Below are 20,822 nucleotides of genomic sequence, written 5' to 3'. Positions count from 1 at the left end.
CGATCTGACATGCGCAGATTAACTTTTCCGCATTGGGTTCGTTTACGCTTCCTCATTGACAGCGCCTAAAGGAAGAAAGCAGCGATCCACTGTTTCATTTGCGCTCTTAACCGTTTTAAACGGCTTATACGTGATATAGAAATCTTTAATAACCCAGAAAGCGTCTTTAAAAGTCTCGGAAAGTTCCTGAAATGTCAAAGCCTCCCCCTAAACCAGCTAAACCAGGTAAGAGGTGCTCATGGAGGACAAGCCTCGGCGAACATACTAAAGTTTCATTGAGTATTCAAAGTGTTTAGCGTTGTTCTTTATGTGCTAGCTATTAAAAAACACGCTGAAATGTATATGAATGCATGCTATTCTGTGTTGCTGAACTTTCTCCGGCGGGTGGAGTTTGGCGTTTCTCCAGTGCAACTTTTTACGCGCTTTTACGCATTTAACGTACGCAAAATCAACACGTCTTTGCATTGACAGTCCAAATAAAGTGAAACGACTTACTTCTGATTACTCGATTGAGTTTGGAGAGGGGAAAAACACTCATTCATCAATTGGCTGTAATTCAAATTCCAGTAAGCAACCTATATAGACTGCACGTTTAGTCATCGTGTTTTAATCAGGCAATAAATGTGCATGCGCAAAAAAAAAATGCCCCAAAATGTTGTCTAGACTCTAGATACTTAACATGTAGATAGCTAGTCATTGTCTAACAGTGGGCAGTTACTTCCCCTTATGAACTGACTACTTCACTATGCTTAGTGTGCAAATTAAGTCATGACATTTGGACTGGTGATGTATGATTGAGGCAAAGTTGGTGTTGTACATTTACACAATCATTCATTGACAACTCGTGAGAGGGTCCCTGCATTGTTCACCATGCCACTTTGAATATTCGGTCTGAAATAGCATGCAAATATGACTTCATGACAACATTAGCACTATTTAGTTGACTGTGTTGTACTTTGATAGTGTTTGGCTGCTAATATGACTTCCCTAATTAGAATTAGCAACGGTTGCTTGTTTGAAAATACACAATTAATGAGAAAATCCAAATGTGCAAACATAAAACCAACTTTACCCCTATTGATGTATGCTGATGGCAGGCAGAGATAGGTGTTGTGGTTAGAGATTGTCTTTGATAGCGAATATTGTGTTGTTACAACATGTATACAAGGTTTAGTTTCAGTTTTAAACATCCAGTGATCATCGTTTTTAAATATTTCTGCTTTTGACCTGATCAAAAATGAAACTTTAAACCTCAAACTGAAGTAAGATGCACTGAAAATTATATACTGATTGATTGTGCTTATGTTGTGTGCTGTCAGGGGGCGAAACAAACTGATTTAATACACAAATGCCATTTTAAACATCCAATCATTACTTTATTTTGTATTTTTGTTACAATTTATTTTGTTTATTTCTGCCTTTGGATGCAATGAAAAAGTACTCTTTAAATTACAAAACTTAATATGCATTATGATTATTAGTGTCATTATACCTTGAAAAATATTAATATTCGAGGCTATTTTTGATGCCGTGGGAAACAAAGTTAGCAACAATAAAGGTATGCAGATGAAGTAAAAAGGGGAAATAAATAACCACATAATGCTTATATGAGGGCATCACTGTGGCGCAGTGGGTAGCACAATCGCCTCACAGCAAGAAGGTCGCTGGTTCGAGCCTTGGCTGGGTCAGTTGGCATTTCTGTGTGGAGTTTGCATGTTCTCCCCGTGTTGGTGTGGGTTTCCTCCGGGTGCTCCGGTTTCCCTCATAGTCCAAAGGGATGTGCTATTGGTGAATTGGGTATGTGTTCAATTGTCAGTAGTGTATGTGTGTGTATGGGTGTTTCCCAGTGACGGGTTGCAGCTGGAAGGGCATCCGCTACGTAAAACACATGTTGAATAAGTTGGCGGTTCATTCCGCTGTGGCGACCCCTGATTAATAAAGGGACTGAGCCGAAAAGAAAATGAATGAATGAATAATGCTTATATGAGGTACGTCAGCAGTTCTTAAATCCAAAAGGCAATAAATTACAAACTAAATTAGTGCAATCACATTTTCTGATTTAAACCAGTGTTAGAATCTTAATATTATTATTGAATATTCACCTCCCTTCTGGTAAGAAGAGTGCGAGAGAGCAAAGCCAGTATTGATATTAACCGAAAGAAAGAAACATTCCTTAATTCTCTATCGGCTTAATCTGTGATTCATCAGGGGTCGCCACAGCGGAATGAACCGCTAACTATTTCAGCATATGTTTTATGCAGCGGATGGCCATCCAGCTGAAACCCAATACTGAGAAACAAAAGCAAGATAGTATAATTTTAAATATTTCAGAATTAATTTATAGATCGATATTTTTGACAACACTATTGTTATTATTATTTTCTATAATCATTATTATTTTTAATTATCATATTTATTAATTAAAATGCCATTATTTATTGCAAAGTAGTTTTAATGGTCTAAATGCATACACTAATTTTTAATAATAACAACAACAACAACAACAAGGATAATATTATTATTTTATTTTATGTATGGTTGGGGCTGAAACGTATTGCAAAATGATTCGATTTAATTGTTTGCAAAAATAATTCATAGTAATTTATGCTTCATTTAATAAAAATGCTTTTAACACATCACTTCCTATCTACACAATTTATGTAATTTGCTCATTATATTTATTTTAATTAAACAATATGCAGCTTGTTTTTTTATCTTTTGTAATTATATTATTAGTTAAATAATATAAATTCATAATATTGTGCAGCAGCTGCAAATTGAGTTGAATGAGATAACTTATTGCAGTATATAAATGTGAGGCTTTCATACACTTTTTTTTTTTTTACTGCTCTGTTAATTTCAGTCTTCATTATAAATGGAGGTTATACAAACTGATATAAAAATAAAACAAGTCAGAAACATTGTAAATATAAAAACATGTCAAAAATACACACAACTCACAAACTGTTGCATTTCAGTCACAGGATCTTCAACGAAAATGGAAAAAGCGTATCCGGTTATTCGATCAATTACACTTGTTGATTAATCGATTATTAAAGTAATTAATAGCTACAGCCCTATATCGCTGCTTTAAAATTTTAATTCTGAAAGCGCTTTGCATTTTAAAAGATACAAGGATAGAAGAAAAAGTTATCTAGAGCTTATATAAAATTATATAAAAATAAAACATGTCCGAAGCATTGTAACTTAAAACAGATCAAAAATGCATATACAACTCACAAACTCTGTTACATTTCAGTTACAAGATCTTCAACGAAAATGGAAAAAGCTTTCAAAAAAGTTTCAGGTGCTGCACATCTTGTATCTTCACACCATAGACAACAAGGAGAGTGGGGCCATTCTTAATCAATGGAAACCTCAAGGCCACTGGATATTTGGCATTGCTACATTCTGATTTGTTTCCCTCTTTATGCACTGAAGCTGGCACGTTCCCTTTGTTTTTCCAGCAAGATGGTGCACCACCACATTATGGCTGTCAGGTCCGAGCATTCCTAGATGAACAGTTTCCTGAAAAGTGGATTGGTCATCGTGGGCCAGTTGAATGGCCCCAAAGGTCTCCCGATCTGACCCCCTTAGACTTTTATCTTTGGGGTCATCTGAAGCCAATTGTCTATGGTGTGAAGATACAAGATGTGCAGCACCTGAAACTACGGTCGGATACTGGAAGCCTGTGCTGGCATTTCTCCTGCGGTGTTGCTATCAGTGTGTGAAGAGTGGGAGAAGAGGGTTGCATTGACAATCCAACACAATTTGCAGCACACTAAACACATTTTATAGCACACCATTGTTTTTCTTGTGAAATTCCCAATAAGTTTGATGTGTCAAATGACCCTCTTCCTATTGAAAAAACAAAAGTTGGATCCAAGATGGCCAACTTTAAAAATGGCCACCATGGTCACCACCCATCTTGAAAAGTTTGTCCCCTCACATATACTAATGTGCCACAAACAAGACGTTAATATCACCGACCATTCCCATTTTATTAAGATGTATCTAAATAAATGGCCCACCCTCTATTTTCGAGTCCTGATCAGGAGGTTACTTCGAATTCCGATCGAGTCTGAAACCATATGATAAAGCCCGATTTCCGATCACATGATCGGATCTGGACATCCCTAATCACAATGCAAGTGCACTCTTTCAAAGAACACAACATATTTTATTCTTAAGAATATTTCATTTAGTTATAGTCATTTTAACAGTTTAATAATCAGGCATTGGATTCAGAATGTAAAAACGCATATACTAAATAAATAATAATAAATGTTTAAATAAACACAGGCAAACAAGGTGCAAGGTAAAAAGTAATAGAGGCTGCGATATCTGCTACCAAACCTATTTTCAGCTGTCAGACACCCACTCGATGGGTATATACTAAAGTAATTGATAGTAAATACTATAGTATTATTTTAAACCATACTGACACCTCCAGTAGAGATAGAGATGTTGCACAGCTAAAAAGTTGCTAGGATTGGTTTTAATGTATGGGCGATATATACTGCATCACCAAAAATGATTGAGGTCATGTCCATGTGTGTGATAAGTCATATGGACTATTGTGACAGGCCTATATGTGGAAGTCAAATGCACAGCACGCAAATTTGATGTTTGCAGAAATTAACATATCTGTGTAGAAGTGGACAAAGCCATAATATTTCCATTTCAGAAGTGATCTGTAGGAAGTTTGGAAGGAGTTGGTTGGATCCAGCATGGAAATACCTTTTAATAGCAGGCAGGAAATGCCCTTTGTTACACTTACAATGGTTTGTTTATTTATATGTTTTGGCCTCAGGGTTTGGGTTTCTCCAGCTATGAGGCTTACGCACATTTCTGGGTCATGTGGTTTGCCCTGTATTTAGCTTTGTGATATTATTTGGCAGTAGACATGCAGTACGATTATGTTTTGCATATGGATGGATGGACGGACAGATAAGAGCAAGAAGGGTAGTTCATGCAGATATGAAAATTCTGTTGTCATTTATTTATTTTCATTTTTTTGTGTGTGTGTTTCTGTTGAATGCAAAAGAAGATATTTTGAAGAATGTTGAAAATAGGAAGCCATTGACTTCCTATTTTCAAAACAAAAGCAGAAGATTTTGTTGAAATTTTGTTTTTTTCTTTCTTAATATTTAGCATGAATTTCAATGTATTATTTTTCTCTATTTTAAGATGCTTGAGGATGAAAATATTATTTCAATAAATATATCCATATAATAAATCTGTTTTGTTTAAATGCACCAAAATATATGACCTATATTCACTGAGAAATTGATCAAAACACTAATTTTCAATATGGGGTGTAGGGATGCAAAGATTATAGATTTTGGTTGCACGCTTATAGTCTGAAGAACAATCACGGGTATCACGATTATTACACATTTCATTAATTTCAAAACAGTGCTAGTTTAGAAAAATCATATGAAAAGTCCTTATATTTAAAGTGTTATTTATTGCTGCTCAGTAACCAATTAATACAGCACAAAATAATATTAAAAACAAACAAACAATAGTCTATTTCTATTTGGACTTAACAATAGGTGAAACAAGTTTGTGGCATTTAAACATTAGTAATGATTTACACTGAAAATAAATGACAGAACAATGAATGAATAAAATCAACAAACAAATGAATAAATAAAAATAATAATAAACAAAAAAACATATTAGCTAAGTATTTCTCTTTTAAAGAGAATAAATGTAGTCAAAGGCTGCTGAATGTCTGTCTTAAAGACACTGTTGATCAACTACATTACACAAATGTTTGGCATTTTCCTTTTGTATTTTTTCTCTCTATGGTGTAGAAATGTGTATATTCCATTAGGCTTGGGCGGTAATACGGTATCATGGTATACAGCGGGATCTAAAAATAGCAACGGTTTCAATATCAATATATCGTTATAAAAAAAACACTGCACTTAAATAGGTGAAAAGTATTAAATATCCTGTATTTAATGCCTACAAATACGCTTGCGTGATTCTCATCACGGGACAGTGTGGAGGAGAGAGAGAGAGGGAGAGGTGGCGTGTCGTGTACCAGGTGACTTGCAATTTGGCAGTATTTCCGGTTTCGACTGAATTAGAAGAGAGACGTGGTAAATATGGACTAGAGGTCTGCGTTAGAGCTGAACATCTTTGCCCGAACCCGACGGGACCCGATGAGTTCGGGGTTGATTTCTATCATTTAGATGGGGTCGGGCTGGGCTTGGCTTTGCTTGCGCAGTAGGTAAATGAATAGTCGTGTGATGCATTTGTATGTACCTAGGCCTATTTAGAGTGCTGGAATGTTACGATGTTACAGAGGACGTATTTTATTTTATTTGATTTATAGTCTACGTTTGTTACGAATAAATTATGTTAAAACATGCAAATGACTCTCTTGAAAAAAGGCAAAAGAGCTGTGTGCATGAGCACATTTGAATAATGTCGGGCTGTAAACGGGTTTGGGATTTTAAAAAGCTGACGATCAAAATGTACCTGTCGGGCTCGGGCCCCATCGGGCCTAATTTTTATGGCCCGATTACAGCTCTAGTCTGCATTCCTGCTGCTGTACCGCGGGAGCCGACCAGATTGTGTGTGTACGAATGAGAGGAGTGTCCCGTGCAGAAGAAGACAAACAGGTGACCGCTTGCCTAAGTCGCATATATGGTATTGATATTCAGTTTCTGAATGGTTTAGGCACAAGCCAACAGTTTGGTGACGCTGTCAGAGCCTTACGTCATAATTTTTAAAAATATGTACGGTAATACCGGATACCGGGGTAAAATATCCGCCCAAGCCTACTTTCCATTAGGGTTGTCTTGATACTGGAATTCGATACCAATCAAACATTGAAGCGTTTTAAAGTCACGTAAATCAGCTGGTTTGTCTATAAGCTAACATACGAGCGATCCGCTAAAGAATCACGCCTTTAAAATCCAGTGTGCCGGTATCTGTGGTTACACCAAAGAGCATAGAATCACCAAGTGGCGACACTGTTGTTGTTTGGGAAACAGCCACTAGGTGCCACTAGTGTCCATTTGTGTCCAGCGGTGGCCATTTTGGAATGAAAATTCCAATAGAACAGCAGCATATTACATGTCTGTAAAATAAACTATTAAAAGCGCTGATGATTGTGATAGTAAGTGTTTTATTGTCGTATTTCAGGCTGAATCTCAGCTTTAATGTGCTTTTTAAATAAATACATAAATAAACAAACAAATAAATAAATAAATAAATAAATAAATAAATAAACAAACAAAAAACAAAGCAGCTGCTTGCCATTGTGACAGCAATGAGATACAATGGACAACCGATCGCTTTAACTCCAAAATGGTGCAATCACAGGGCTGCTGCTGGGTACTGCTGTTGCAATGGAATGTTCTATTAAGTGTCGCTTCTTGGTCATTCTAAGCTCTTTGGTTACACTCAGTAAACAGCGGTGAGTTTGGTGAAACAATGACCTTCACGGCCAATCACAGTCATTTCTGTTGAGCACGTGAACACAATGGCAAATCAGCGCTGTTTAAGATCCACACGCCCAAATGTTTGCGGGACATAGACGCTTTTAAAATTTTTGTACCGATTGATATCGAATTCCAGTATCGAGACAACCCTGTGTTCCATACAAAATATGAAGCTGACTGGTCAGTTCTTGTCACTTGACTCACGGTGTGCACATGGCATTCTTTCAACTAGGAGTGCCTGGAAAGTGTGTGTGTTGCGTGCCTCTATTGGTAATAACGAACTTGTGCGCACAAAACACTGGATATGTGAACGGCCCTTCAGCATTTAATCCAGTGTGTGTGGGTATTGTGTACAAGCTTATAACTTTACACTCGTGCACAGCTGGCTTAAATTTTAGTGGCAGCAGTTTTGTTCTGTGCAGAAATGCGGTGTTGAAGCCTTTATGATTAATTAACCGTGACTAATTAAAGTACGGTTAATAGTGAAACCAGTTAATCGTTGCTTCCCTAATGGGGTGTACTCACTTATGTAGAGCACTGTATATGTTTTTCCTAATATGGAATGGGTTTTTTTCCAGCATAATTAAAATACATTAGTTTTTGAGTGAACTAACCCTTTACAGGTTTCAAACGGTCATGGAAAACCACGAAAAGTCATGGAATTTTGACATGACATTTTTCAGGCCTGGAAAAGTTTTGGAAAAACAAAACCCATGAAGATTTGGAAAAGTCGTGGAAATTTGTTTAACAAATATCTGTTTGTTTGAATATAGGCTACTCTTTGTCATTGGCCAATCCCATGGTCTTACATTATCAGTGCTGTGTAAGCAATATCTAAATAAATTTTACATAGACATAAATGTCAATTTAAACCAAGTAGATGGGGCTTTATTCTGCTGTGGCGAACCCTGATAAATCAGGGACTAATCCTAAAGAATGAACGACTAAAATACTAAATGAATAAATTAAATTTACTTTAAAGTGTTGGAAATGTCATGGAATTTTGGTAGTAAAAATGTGTATGAACCCTGCCTTAACTGGTAGATTATTTCGTCTTTTATGACCAAAACACAGGTCACTGGGCCTGAAATGTGAATTAATTGCTTTAATCATCAGTCATGATCTGTTATTTATCTGTGTTTTAAACAGGTCAGGTCAAGGTGTACCGGGCTTTATTCACCTTTGACCCAAGGACGGTGAGTTCATCTTTTTTTCTGCTCGATTGAACATTGTTTGTTTCAGTTCGTCTGATTTGTGATTTGTTTTCCTCTTTTTCAGCCGGATGAACTGTACTTTGAGGAAGGTGATATTCTGTATATCTCAGATACGGTAAGTTTATGATCTGATACTTCATGAAGTTATGAAGTACTGTTACTTCCTCTTGTCATGATGGAGATGAACAGCATTATATTCATCAGAACTTGTAGCAGTGTTTGTGAATTTGTATTGACTCCTGGGTTTATTTTGTTTAGAGTGACAGTAACTGGTGGAAAGGGACATGCCGGGGAAGGACTGGTCTTATTCCTAGCAATTACGGTAAAAAAAGCAAACTACAGTAGTCAACTTTTAAAGTGGATCAAAACCTTTACATCAAAGTCGTCTTAAAACTATTTAACAGCATCCATTCTTGACCTTAGGAGACTTTTGAAAAACTTTTTTGATCCACATGAAATGCTGATTACAGTAGATCCTGCTAACCATCAACCCTTTAAACGCAATGCTTTAGTGAATGAAATGACTTTTAGGAAATGTAAGGTAATAATTCACCTGAAAATAAAGTTAATTTAGGGTCTATTCACTCCAGGAAAGTATGTTAGTTCACTTGCTTTGGTCATGACCAAATTTTGAATTAGTTTATTTTTTCATTATTTGATGCGGTTCGCTTTCTGCCTAGAATGAACCAGAAATTCTAACAAAACCACATTTGTGCTAAAGACAGCCATTTGTACGCTTATTTCATGCGGCCGCCATTTTACAAAGCAAAAGCAAGGCTGCAGTGGGAAGAAACCTGGAAGTATTGGATGCTGGGGTAAGCATCACTAATATCATCCAGTTAAGTTTAATTAAAACAATTAAAAGCATATCGGGTATCAAACAACACCATAATCTCTTTAAAGTGCCATGAAATCCCTGTCTCAGCAGGATGTTTTCATGCCTCTAGTTTGGAAAAAGTCAGGAAAGTTGGTGTGTCCAGCTCTGTTTAGGTGGGAGTGTTGGGGGAGGGAAAGAGGTTAAGATTTTGCATAAAAATGGGAGTTTCTGTTTGGGCACGTGCAGATTTTCACAGAGGCAAAACAAACACACAGACGCAGGAGAGAAAGACAGTGACTGAGTTTACATGGACATCAGTAGTCAAATTATTTGCCAAATAATTAATTTGTTGACTTTAACTGCAGTTTGGCACTTTCACTTTCATTCAGGAACATTTCATGCATGCCCTTCGTAACAAACGTGATATGGGATGCGAGTAAGAACTGCTGGAAGAGTGTAGCTTTGATGGAATGTTTGATACCACACGTCAAATGAGAGAAGAAAAAAAAAAATCTGCATTTCCCGGTAACTTAAATGTACTCGGTAACATATCGTCAGAAAGCTGTGTGTAAACTGTAACTATCAAACTAATGTGACGTCACGTTGTACTCGCCGGTACAGACATCCAGCCCTGTGCAGAGACTATCTAAGGGGCATGTGCAGGATAAAATTTCTGAAGAGCGGGGGCAATTCAGATCATTTTCGTAGGGCGCTTTGTATCCAATACTAGAAATGGCATGTGCACTGCACAGGTTGAGCCCTATGTGTGCACATGCCTGCAGACATCCACTCTCCACACTGCAAAGATCTATTCGCCGTGATGTAAAAATGTATTGCTGTGATTTATTATATGCAGTTTTTTTTTTATTCTCATCTTGATCATTTCTCAGTGGCTGAACAGGCAGAGTCCATAGACAACCCCATGCATGAAGCAGCCAAACGAGGTACACACATACAGACCCGGCTAGCAGTATGTTTGTTTGTTAAAGTGGTGAAATAATCGTCTGTTTTGTGTGGGAATGCAGGAAATCTGAGCTGGCTCAGAGAGTGCTTGGATAATAAAGTTGGCATCAACGGACTGGACAAAGCAGGGAACACCTCTCTCTACTGGGCTTGCCATGGAGGACATAAAGGTAGTCGAAACACAAACTGGTTGAAATACATGCTTTGACTATATTCAAATGCTAATAACTGAGGCAAAGCAGTAGTGTACAAGTTCACCTATAGGAATTCAAGTTCAACAAGGTCCCTTTAAGGCAAGTGAACTTGCTCTGTGGCCATCTTATAAATGCTTCTCAGACACGGGGGGCTTGGTGGTTATTCATTTATTAATTTTCCTTCGGCTAAGTCCCTATATTCATCAGGGGTCACCACAGCGGAATGAACCTCCAATTATCCAGCATATGTTTTACACAGCAGATGCCATTCCAGCTGCAACCCCGTACTGGGAAACACTCTTTTACACTATTACATTCACACTCCTACACTACGGCCAATTTAGCATATTTAGTTCACCTATAGCGCATGTGTTTGGACTGTGGGGGAAACCGGAGCACCCGGAGGAAACCCACTCCAACACGGGAAGAACATACAAACTCCACACAGAAATGACAACTGACCCAGCCAGGACTCGAGCCAGCGACCTTCTTGCTGTGAGGTGACAGTGCTAGCCACTGAGCCACCGTGCCACCTCAATTGGCAACTAACCAAAGTCAATTTTCATGTGCATTTTGTCACCAAAGCCAGAGCTAATAAAGCTAATGTATTAAAGCTTCTATTCCAGCATGTGTGTACAGATGAAGCAGCGTTTACTACACCAGCGGTTCCCAACAGGTCCACATGGGGGCCTCAGTGAGCTTTGCGGGGGACCGCGTCATATTTAAAAAAAATACTTAGCAGTGGACAATAGTATTATTGAAATTAATATACAAACTGAATAAATATATATTTACACTAGTGGTAAGCCGTTAATGTGAGATTCTTATCATGTGATAAAAAATAATTGCCGTTAATCTATTTTCAAAGTTGGGTTGGGAGTAGGGATGCACCGAATATTCGGCAACCGAAATTATTCGGCCGAAAATAGCCAAAAAAAGCCCTTTCGGTGTTCGGCTGAATAAGTAAAAAGGCCGAATAAATTTTGCCGAACAATGACGTTTTTAATGACGCGATCAAATAGCCTAGTAACCCGCGTAGAGTGAGAGGCGCGCGCTTTATGCAGCACTAAAGCGTCTTTTAAACAAAGACGCTGTAACAGACCAAGGAGTGAAAACAGCTAAAAGTGCGCTCTTAGAAGCTGTCAGCGCACGATTTAGTCAGGCGGACTCAGAACCTATGAAATGCATCGCGACTGAGCTTGATCCACGATATAAAGATCATTACTTGGATATGGTGAAAAAGCTGCGCACACGAGAAATGATCCAGGCCGAGTTGGACTTGGGAAAGCCGCTAAGTGTTGGAGACGGTCAGGTGATGCACAGCGCAGGAGATGAAAACAGCGCCGAGAGTAAACGGGCTCGTACTACAGATGAGCCGCGCACCGACAGCGAGAGACTGTTTAGTGCTGCATCTCATGTCATCGATGAGAAGAGGAACCGACTTTCATGTGAGACAGCAGAGAAACTACTTTTCATAAAGAAGAACCTGCCACTTTTTCTGAAGAAGTAGGCTAAGTAGGCTTACTGTATGTCTAGGACAGTTATTCATTTGTTGTCATCCACATTTTTTGCACTATTTAATGCACGTTTGTTGTTGTAGACATACAGTTACATTCTTTCAGCAGCTATTCAAGAAGTGGGGCTTCAAAGATGGCCAAATAAAAAATATTTTTTTATTTTACTAATTTATTTATTTTAAGTTATATTGTGCTTTGTTTGTATATTATCTGCTGGAATGTTAAAAAATGTTCAGTGTTAAATAAATATTTTTGAAATAGTATTTTTGTTATTTGATTTATTTCTCTGAAAAGCAACACAAAATAGTGAAAAGCTAATTTTTACTATTTAATTATTGTAATGGTGAAAAAATAGGCAAACTAAAAGGAAAAAAAAATGCAAAACACCGCGTTCGGTATTCGGCCTTCGGCCAAGCAATTCATTATTATTCGGCTTCGGCTTCGGCCAAGATTTTCATTTCGGTGCATCCCTAGTTGGGAGCTGGGTCTATTCTACGCAAGCAATGATGACTTTCACCTTGACATATTAGCGCGGATGGATGTATACCTGACCAGTGAGCCATCTGACAAAAGAGTGCCCTTCTGAATCAAATCAGCAGGATGCCTGAACATTTCATTCATCTGCCGTGACAAACTGGGGTTTTAGACACTAATAAGGAGTAGGTACTGGTGATTGTAATGGAATTTAATAGCATACGCCAAATGGATAGAAAAAAAAATTCCGCATTTCGCAATGTGTGTGTGTGTGTGTGCGCGCGCGGTCCTTTACTGACAGCCACATGTCGATCTTGTCGGAAAATATGGCGAAAGGTGCTAAAGACTGCAGTGTTTACTTCAATAATGCCACTAGTATCTGCATACTCCACATCTTAATTCCAGTTCTGTTTAGTTCAGTTATGACTTTAGTCGGATTAAGGTGATCAAAAAAAAAATCAAACGTATGTAGGCCTACAGTTCAACATTCATCTTTAACTGAATAAACAGTTAGTAAACATAAGTACATCTTATTTAACGGGGCAGCGCAGTGGTGCAGGAGGTAGTGCTGTCGCCTAAAAGCAAGAAGGTTAGAGCCTCAGCTGGGTCAGTTGGCATTTCCTTGCTTTCGCGTGGGTTTCCTCCAGCTGCTCTGGTTTACCCCACAGTCCAAAGACATGCGGCATGGGTGAATTGGGTAGGCTAAATTGTCCGTAGTGTATGAGTGTGTGTGTGTAGATGTTTCCCAGAGATGGGTTGCGGCTGGAAGGGCATCCGCTGCATAAAAACGTGCTGGATAAGTTGGCGGTTCATTCTGCTGTGGCGACCCCGGATTAATAAAGGGACTAAGCCAAAAAGAAAATGAAATGAATTAATATTATTAAACATAATTAATTTTCATCACCGTCTTGTCATGGTAGAACAGTTTCACAAGCAGTTCGTGATGCGGAAACCGGAGATGAGCCTCTGGTCTAATGCACCACCTGGCTTGAGAAACCCATTCTCGCAGACTTTTTATTTGGGTAGCACACTAATTCTAAATGAGCCATTCAAATTCAATTCAAATGAGCCATTTTAATCTAAATTAATCTAGATTAAAAAAATCTGTGGCCACCTAAATAATAAACATAACGTTGGTTTGACAACAACTTTTTTTTGTCATCATTACTGCAAACTTACTTATTCAATGTGGAGGGGGGCCTCACAATATTTTCTGGGGAAAAAGGGGGTCTCGGGCAAAAAAAGGTTGGGAACCACTGTACTACACGGGGCCATAGTTCACTGAAGAATCGGTTTTAAAATTAATTTAATCAGTTGCTAATAACAGCTGTTTGCGCTGCTTTATGTTTTAGTCACACTGAATCAATGAGAGCAATTAATTCTTCTATTTATTCTGCAACCGCTATAAGGATTTCCTGGCTTTCTCCATGGGTATTTGGAGGGTTTGTGGGTTTCCCTGACAGCAAAAGACTTAATGCTGTTCACACCATGCTTTCCTGACCAGATGTCCGTGACCATTGCAGTTTTGCTAAATACATTTCAGGGCCTACTCACACTAAGCTATCCGAACTGTGCCTGTGTGCGTTTACTAGTTTGTCTGACAAGTGTGAGTGCTGCGAATCGTGCACAGGCGTGGTTCAGTTGGGCTTTGTTGTGGTAAGCTTGTAGTGTGAGTGCAAAGTGCGCCTGAGCCAGAAAATAAAGACGCGACATCACTTTAAAGGGACTGTTTCATATGAATTTATTAATCATTCTTACCGTTTAATAAACACGAACTGTCATAGTTTATTAAAGATGCAAACCCTTCAGCAAACCTGCTAATACGTGCAGCATGAGGACTTTTATGATAATTGTAGATCTGTTCAGCAAAATATTTGACTGTCACTGCATCACAAACGACTAAAAACAATACAAAGTGATATAACTAAAGCAATGTCCACTGCGCTGAGTGAGAGCACTTCTCTTCCTGTTGAACTGACCAGTCATATCATCGATGATGTAATCGTGCTCCTGCTCAGAATTTAAAAAATGCAGTGAGTGCAGGCCATCAAGGGGAGTGGGAACAAGTGCGCTTCGGCATGGTTCAAATCAACTGTGCCTTGTGTGAGTACGCCCTCAGTGTGCTTAATCAGCGAGGCCAACATGATCCCATGGCAATTTGTAACTTTTTCATTTAGTGGCTAATTCGTATGAATTCGTACGATCTAATTTGTACAATTAAGTACGATTTGCTCATCCCCCAATGACGGTTGGGGTCAGGTGCCACGCCTCCTTTTTAAAATCGTACAATTTTGTACGACTGAACTCGTACGAATTAGCCACTAAACTGGCAAACGTAACATACTTGCGTTTTCTCGTGAGATCAGGCTGGCCAAGCCAAAACATCAAGTCATCCAAAACTGCTTGTCAAGTTTGCGATCAAATTTCATATTTGCTATCACCAATGAGTTGACAAATGTCTCAAAAATGTCTCGAAAGAAATGAATTCACGATATCAAACTCCTTTGGATGTCTCTGGAGGACGCGATCAGCTGTCATCCTGTCTATCAAACTATGTAACTACTGTAACAATCAATAGCCTGCGTGCTACACAGTATCATCCTCAAAATAATGCTGCATCCAGTCATTAGCCCCTTTCACACAGTGACACTGGTAAATATCCGGAGAATTTCCGGAACGACTTTACCGGTATATTCAAAATAGCGCTGTTCACACAGGCGAGGACGTTACAGAATTTTTCTGGAAAAGAGCATTCACACATCCATCGCAAAATGCCGGTAAATTTTGACATCATTAACCAGAAATTACCTCTAAACGGCTGCGCTTGTGTTTGTAAACATTTGACTACATCACAAACTCTTTGGATGGATCAGTATTGAGTACAACTCCAATGAAAACATATAGAGGAACACTTTCGCATGTCGAGATGTTCATGATATGTGTGTGTGCTGGCGCTATGGGCGCTCACGGGCACACGCAAAGCTTGAAGGTAAACAAACAACTGATTATCATAAACATGTTATCGATAATTATTTACACAGTTGGCATTAAGAAGGAACATAGAAACGTTATCTGACTAACATCTAGCAGCTAAAGGTGTCTGGAAAAATATTTAAAGGCTTTTATTCTCATAAACCGCGCGCACGTGAATGCGTCTGACTGTTCTGATTGGCTAAAGCAGACGTCTCACGTCAGCACGTTCTAGAAGTGTATGCGCTCTTTCCGGCAATCTTCCTTTTGCATTCACACAGCGCAGCATTCCACCAAATTACCGGTAAATTCACCAAATTACAACTTCTCTTTCCGGAAAATACGAAGAACGAATTTACCGATATTTTCAAAAAGGGCCTGTTCACACATACAACCTTTCCGGAAAATTGCCGGTAATTTTCCGGAAAGGTCTGTATGTGTGAAAGGGGCTATTCTGTAATTGTGAATTAATTCCCAACTTATTTTTGATGACATATGTTCTCCCAAAACGACAGCAGCCTCTTTGCGTACATGTTTATGGATGTTCGCGTGTTCATGCCGTTACCCTCGTGTGATTTGCATTTGAATGGCAGAGGCGAGGACTCACTTAATGCGGTCACACAGGAAATCTCATGTTTGTTTCATACAGATTACAAAACCAGAGAACATTTGTTTTACAGATGTAAAGATTTCAAGCTTTATGTAGATATATTTCTGATATGTGTGAGGCAAGCATTGTAAAGCATTGATATACAATATATCTACAATTATATTTATAATTGTGCATGAAATGTTCTATATAAATAATAATAAACCTGCCTTGCGTTGAAATTCAGCTCTTTTTTCTCCCTCTCTTCACCCTGGCGTGTTTGTGTATGAAGCTGCAGAAACTGTCATAAAAGCACAACTCTGGAGAATCATCAGTTTATAGTGATCAATGATTGGCTTCTTTACTAGAAAGCATGGCTTTATTCTCTAGAGCGGCCATGTTGAGCGTTGCATTTTTCCCTATTCAAAACTATACGAGAGAAACATCTTGGGTTTTCTCTACTCTTTGGCTTTAAGGCTGTTCTGGCCAATAATGGCACAAACAAATAAACATGAAGAAGAAAAGCAATGAAATGTTTAAACTACCCTGTTTTCTTAGATGTGGTGGAGATTTTGCTGAGTCAGCCGAACTGTGAGCTCAATCAGCAGGTCAGTGTGATTTATTTCTGTTGTTTTTTGTGGTTTATTTCAAGTTGTTAATGTGCACAATGAGATCAGTGACAAAGTGATCACTGAGCCAATGCTGTATGTACTTTATATATAGGACTTGATGCATGTTAAATGATGTATTCATTTCCACAACAGAATAAATTGGGAGATACGCCTCTACATGCAGCTGCCTGGAAGGGTTATTCAGATATAGTTGAGATGTTGCTCAATAAAAGTGAGTGCATTATTCATTTTTTTTATTTATTGATTTATTTTTAGCTTTATAAAAGTTTTATCTACAGTATGTGATACTAGGTTGGGGTAAGATGTCCTAAACAACTGCATTTTCATCTCAAACTAACAAGTTGGCTTACTTTTATTTGTGGTGTAATAACCATATACAATAAATTAATTAAAATATTTAGCATTTTTCCTAAAGTTTCCTAAAGCATTTGCATTACTCACTCGAAGAATTTAACTAATATTAATGTAAAACTAATACTGTAACCAAATAATTCTTACTTTTTAACCTTGCTAAGTGTTCACTATGGAAGGTAAATCCTGCCAATTTTAAATAAATCAAATAAATTTTGGAAATTAAAATGAAAGTTAGATTAACAATTTCATTCTAAAACATTGTTCGCAAAATTTCTGCCAAAATTTAAAACGAAATGAAATTATTTAATTTTCATTTTGACAACACATTGTCCCTGTCAAATTGATAATTAAAATAAAGTTGCCAATTTAACATTTCATTTTCACTGATTTTTCGCGTCAAGACTGCCAAAATTAAAATAAAAAGCCAAACTGAAAAATAAAATGCAAACACAATTTTTACAAAGTGTGTTATTAATGTTCACGCTATAATAGTGACACAATTCAAATTAAAATGTAAAAATTTAAAATTGGCAGGATTTACCTTTCATAGGTTCATTGGTGTTTATTTATTCCAAAAGAGGAATAGAGCTTAAATTTAGCTAATAAACTTTTTCAAAAAATTAAAAAATATATTAAAATGATGCAACGCAGACCTAATGTAAGACGAGCAGAACAAATGTGTATGAAAAAAACATTTGCAAAAACATAATACGCAGCCGTTTGTGATTTTATTTTATTTTTTATCTTTAATATTTCATATCATGTCTGTGTGTTTACAGATGCAAGGACAGATGTGGTAAACAATGAGAAGAAGACGGCTCTGGATATGGCCACCAACGCACAGTGCGCCTCTCTGCTGAAGAGGAAGCTGGGAGGAGGTGAGTCATAAGGCGTCTCCTTTCAGTTACAGTACCTCAATCACATGTCACTTCCTGTAGTCACCCATTTAACCGTCCTTCTGTCCCGTCTCCAGTCATTCTGCGCACCCACAGTAACGCCGAGGAGTATCTCGATGATGAAGACTCCGACTAAGAGAAGAGCAGCACTAATGAAGACCATTCATTCCAACACAACCATCACAACATGTGTTATACAGTTGTCAACATTTAAAGTGGATCCTCAACTTTGGTCAAAGTTGTTTTAAAACTATTAAATAACACCCAACTTCAGATGCTGACTACTGTATAGAGTGCCTATAGAAAACTAGCATACCCTCCTCCCTTTAAAATAAGTACTTTAGATTTTAGTCACACAGCCTGAAATCACATTCCAAATAACTTTTTACAGCCTTTAAAATAGTTTTTTGGTAACACTTAAAAAAAATAGTCCATTACTAAATGTATTTACTTACATGAACAAACAATTTAGTAAAACATTCATTATGGTACTTATTCATCTTTGTTAATGTTATTTAAGTTAAATTATCAACTGCGTTCATTAATTAGAATGGATTTTAATATTGCATTAGATAATGTTGAACTATGATTATTAAATGCTTTTTAAGATTATTCATTCTTGGTTAATGTTAGTAAATACATTAACTAAAGGACCCTTATTCTTAAGTGTTACCATATTTTTTGTAGCCTTCTAACCTGTGCCTTTCTACAACTTTATCCTGAAGGTCTTTTTAAAAAGCAGGGTGTCATAGAGTAGTTACAGATTTTCAAAGGGTATGATGATGTTATAAAGGCACTGTATATAGATCCGATTTAGATGCATATATAGATGAGATTTAGATTCATGAACATTTATGTTCATGTATTTAGATCAGATATATATATATATATATATATATATATATATATATATATATATATATATATATATATATGCATGCATATAAACCTGATCTCTATACATGTATGCATATAATCATGATCTCTCTCTCTTTTTTATATATATATATATATATATATATATATATATATATATATATATATATATATATATATATATATATATATATATATATATATATAATTTTTGAGAGAGAGATCAGATTTGTATGCATATATAGATCACATTTATATTCATGTATATAGATCAGATTAATATCTATATGTAAAAAGATCATGATTTTATGCATGTATAGATCGGATTTATATGCATCTATAGATAGGATTTATATGCAAGAAACGGTAACACTTTACAGTATGGGACACATAGTCAAATGTATTTACTAACACCAACAAATAAAATGTACAATGTTTATTTACCACAGTTCAACATTTACTAATGCATTATTAAAATCCAAAGTTGTGCTTGTTAAAAATGGAGTAAAATAGTGTTTTCTTGTCATTGGAACATGTGGGAAGTTCAATAAAAATTTTAATTACACAGTTTACAATAACAATTAGCGAGTTAAGAAGAACTAGCAATGAACAGCTGTAATTTTCATTTAATTAGCGTTAACAAACATGAATAAATACTGTAATAAATGTATTGTTCGCTGTGTATTCATGTTAGTAAATACATTAACTACTTGTCCTCTATTGTAAATGTGACTCAAGAAACATTGCTTTCAAGAGGATGTGAAAGTCGGTTGGCGTTGTCTTGTGTGTCTTAACTTCATTCCTGTTTGTTTTTAAAAGTATTTGCATTATGGTCTGTTCTGTACATGTTTCGGATGGATTTTGTACTTCTACTTGCTGCTCCTCTCTGAACTGTATTTATTCTGATGTCTTTTTTTTTTTTTTTTTGGATTTTAAAGTGCCTTCTTTAATAGGGAGATCGTCCTAGAGTGCTGGGTCTTTTATTCCAATAACCTTTAGTCAGGGTGGCGCTGTGTTTTAATTTCTGATATTAAATAAAATTAGGCTGTGAGGCATAGAAATACGGTACATTTAGTGGGCTTTACGCTGTCGTTTAACTATATATAGCTTTTGTAGTTGATTAAATGTTACTCTAATTAAACTTTCAAAAGACAAGAACAGTATCAGATAGCATTACAGCGTCACATAACATACAAATGCTACAGAGTGCATAAAACAGAAAGTAAAAATAAAATTAATTAAAAAAAATTAAATATATATGGCAAATGAAATAATCAGCTTGTTTTAAAGCATTTTTTGTTCAATAAGAATTAAATAGGAACTAAAATAAATCATTTGATGTGTTTTTAAACCTTCATTGAGTGCCGTTGTAATAATTGTCTATTCCTCACAGCCTTGTTTTCATCCACATTCAATTCCAAATGACTTCCAACCCGATTAAGGACTAGTTTTAAGCGTGTGTATGTGGGGAAGAGTGTGCATTTTACATTTTTAATTTGTGTGTGTGTGTGTGTGTGTGTGTGTGTGTGAGTGAATGTACGGTTGTGCTTTATGATAAAGCTGCATGTAAATCTGAAAGTCACAACTATGCAAATAAATCAGTGGCCTTAGCTTGATGTGCAAGACTCAAGTGTGAAGCTTGGACATATTGGTGTGTGTAGTGTCCTTTTATCATGTGTGAATTTGTTTATGTTTAGACACTTCTAAAAAAAGACAGTAGTTTGGCAGTATATCCTGCAATTCTATCATGCATTATAATCAGTGTGCAAATTAAACATTGATCAGGAGGTCCAACTTTTTTGATAGTAGTTTGATAAAACATGCTTTAGTGAATCAAATTAAAAAATGTATTTAAATAACATC

The 20,822-nt window shown here is 36.8% G+C and overlaps 2 protein-coding genes across 5 annotated transcripts in view; one reads left to right on the top strand and one right to left on the bottom strand.

The window, feature by feature from the left end:
- The window catches only part of areg (amphiregulin), a 45,671-nt gene extending 44,962 nt beyond the window's left edge, over window positions 1–709 (bottom strand). Inside the window, exon 1 of the mRNA XM_087253263.1 lies at window positions 496–709. The gene's annotated coding sequence lies outside the window, so the exon portion shown is untranslated. The remainder of the gene's footprint in view (window positions 1–495) is intronic.
- On the top strand, window positions 9–20,607 carry ostf1 (osteoclast stimulating factor 1). Of its 4 annotated transcripts, XR_015490058.2 has the most exons (11): window positions 32–225; window positions 8,613–8,659; window positions 8,742–8,792; window positions 8,936–8,999; window positions 10,385–10,438; window positions 10,520–10,627; window positions 16,760–16,809; window positions 16,966–17,044; window positions 17,967–18,065; window positions 18,161–18,473; window positions 20,353–20,607. XR_015490058.2 is itself a non-coding variant. In NM_212857.3 (10 exon segments), coding segments are annotated over 10 exon segments (645 nt in total). In that variant the 5' UTR covers window positions 9–191; the 3' UTR covers window positions 18,220–18,623.
- Window positions 20,608–20,822: the final 215 nt, after the last annotated feature.

This window comes from Danio rerio, chromosome 5 (assembly GCF_052040795.2).
Source record: "Danio rerio strain M-AB ecotype USA chromosome 5, GRCz13ab, whole genome shotgun sequence".
NCBI classification, from domain to species: Eukaryota; Metazoa; Chordata; class Actinopteri; order Cypriniformes; family Danionidae; genus Danio; species Danio rerio.
This window is presented reverse-complemented; position numbering and strand designations above follow the sequence as displayed.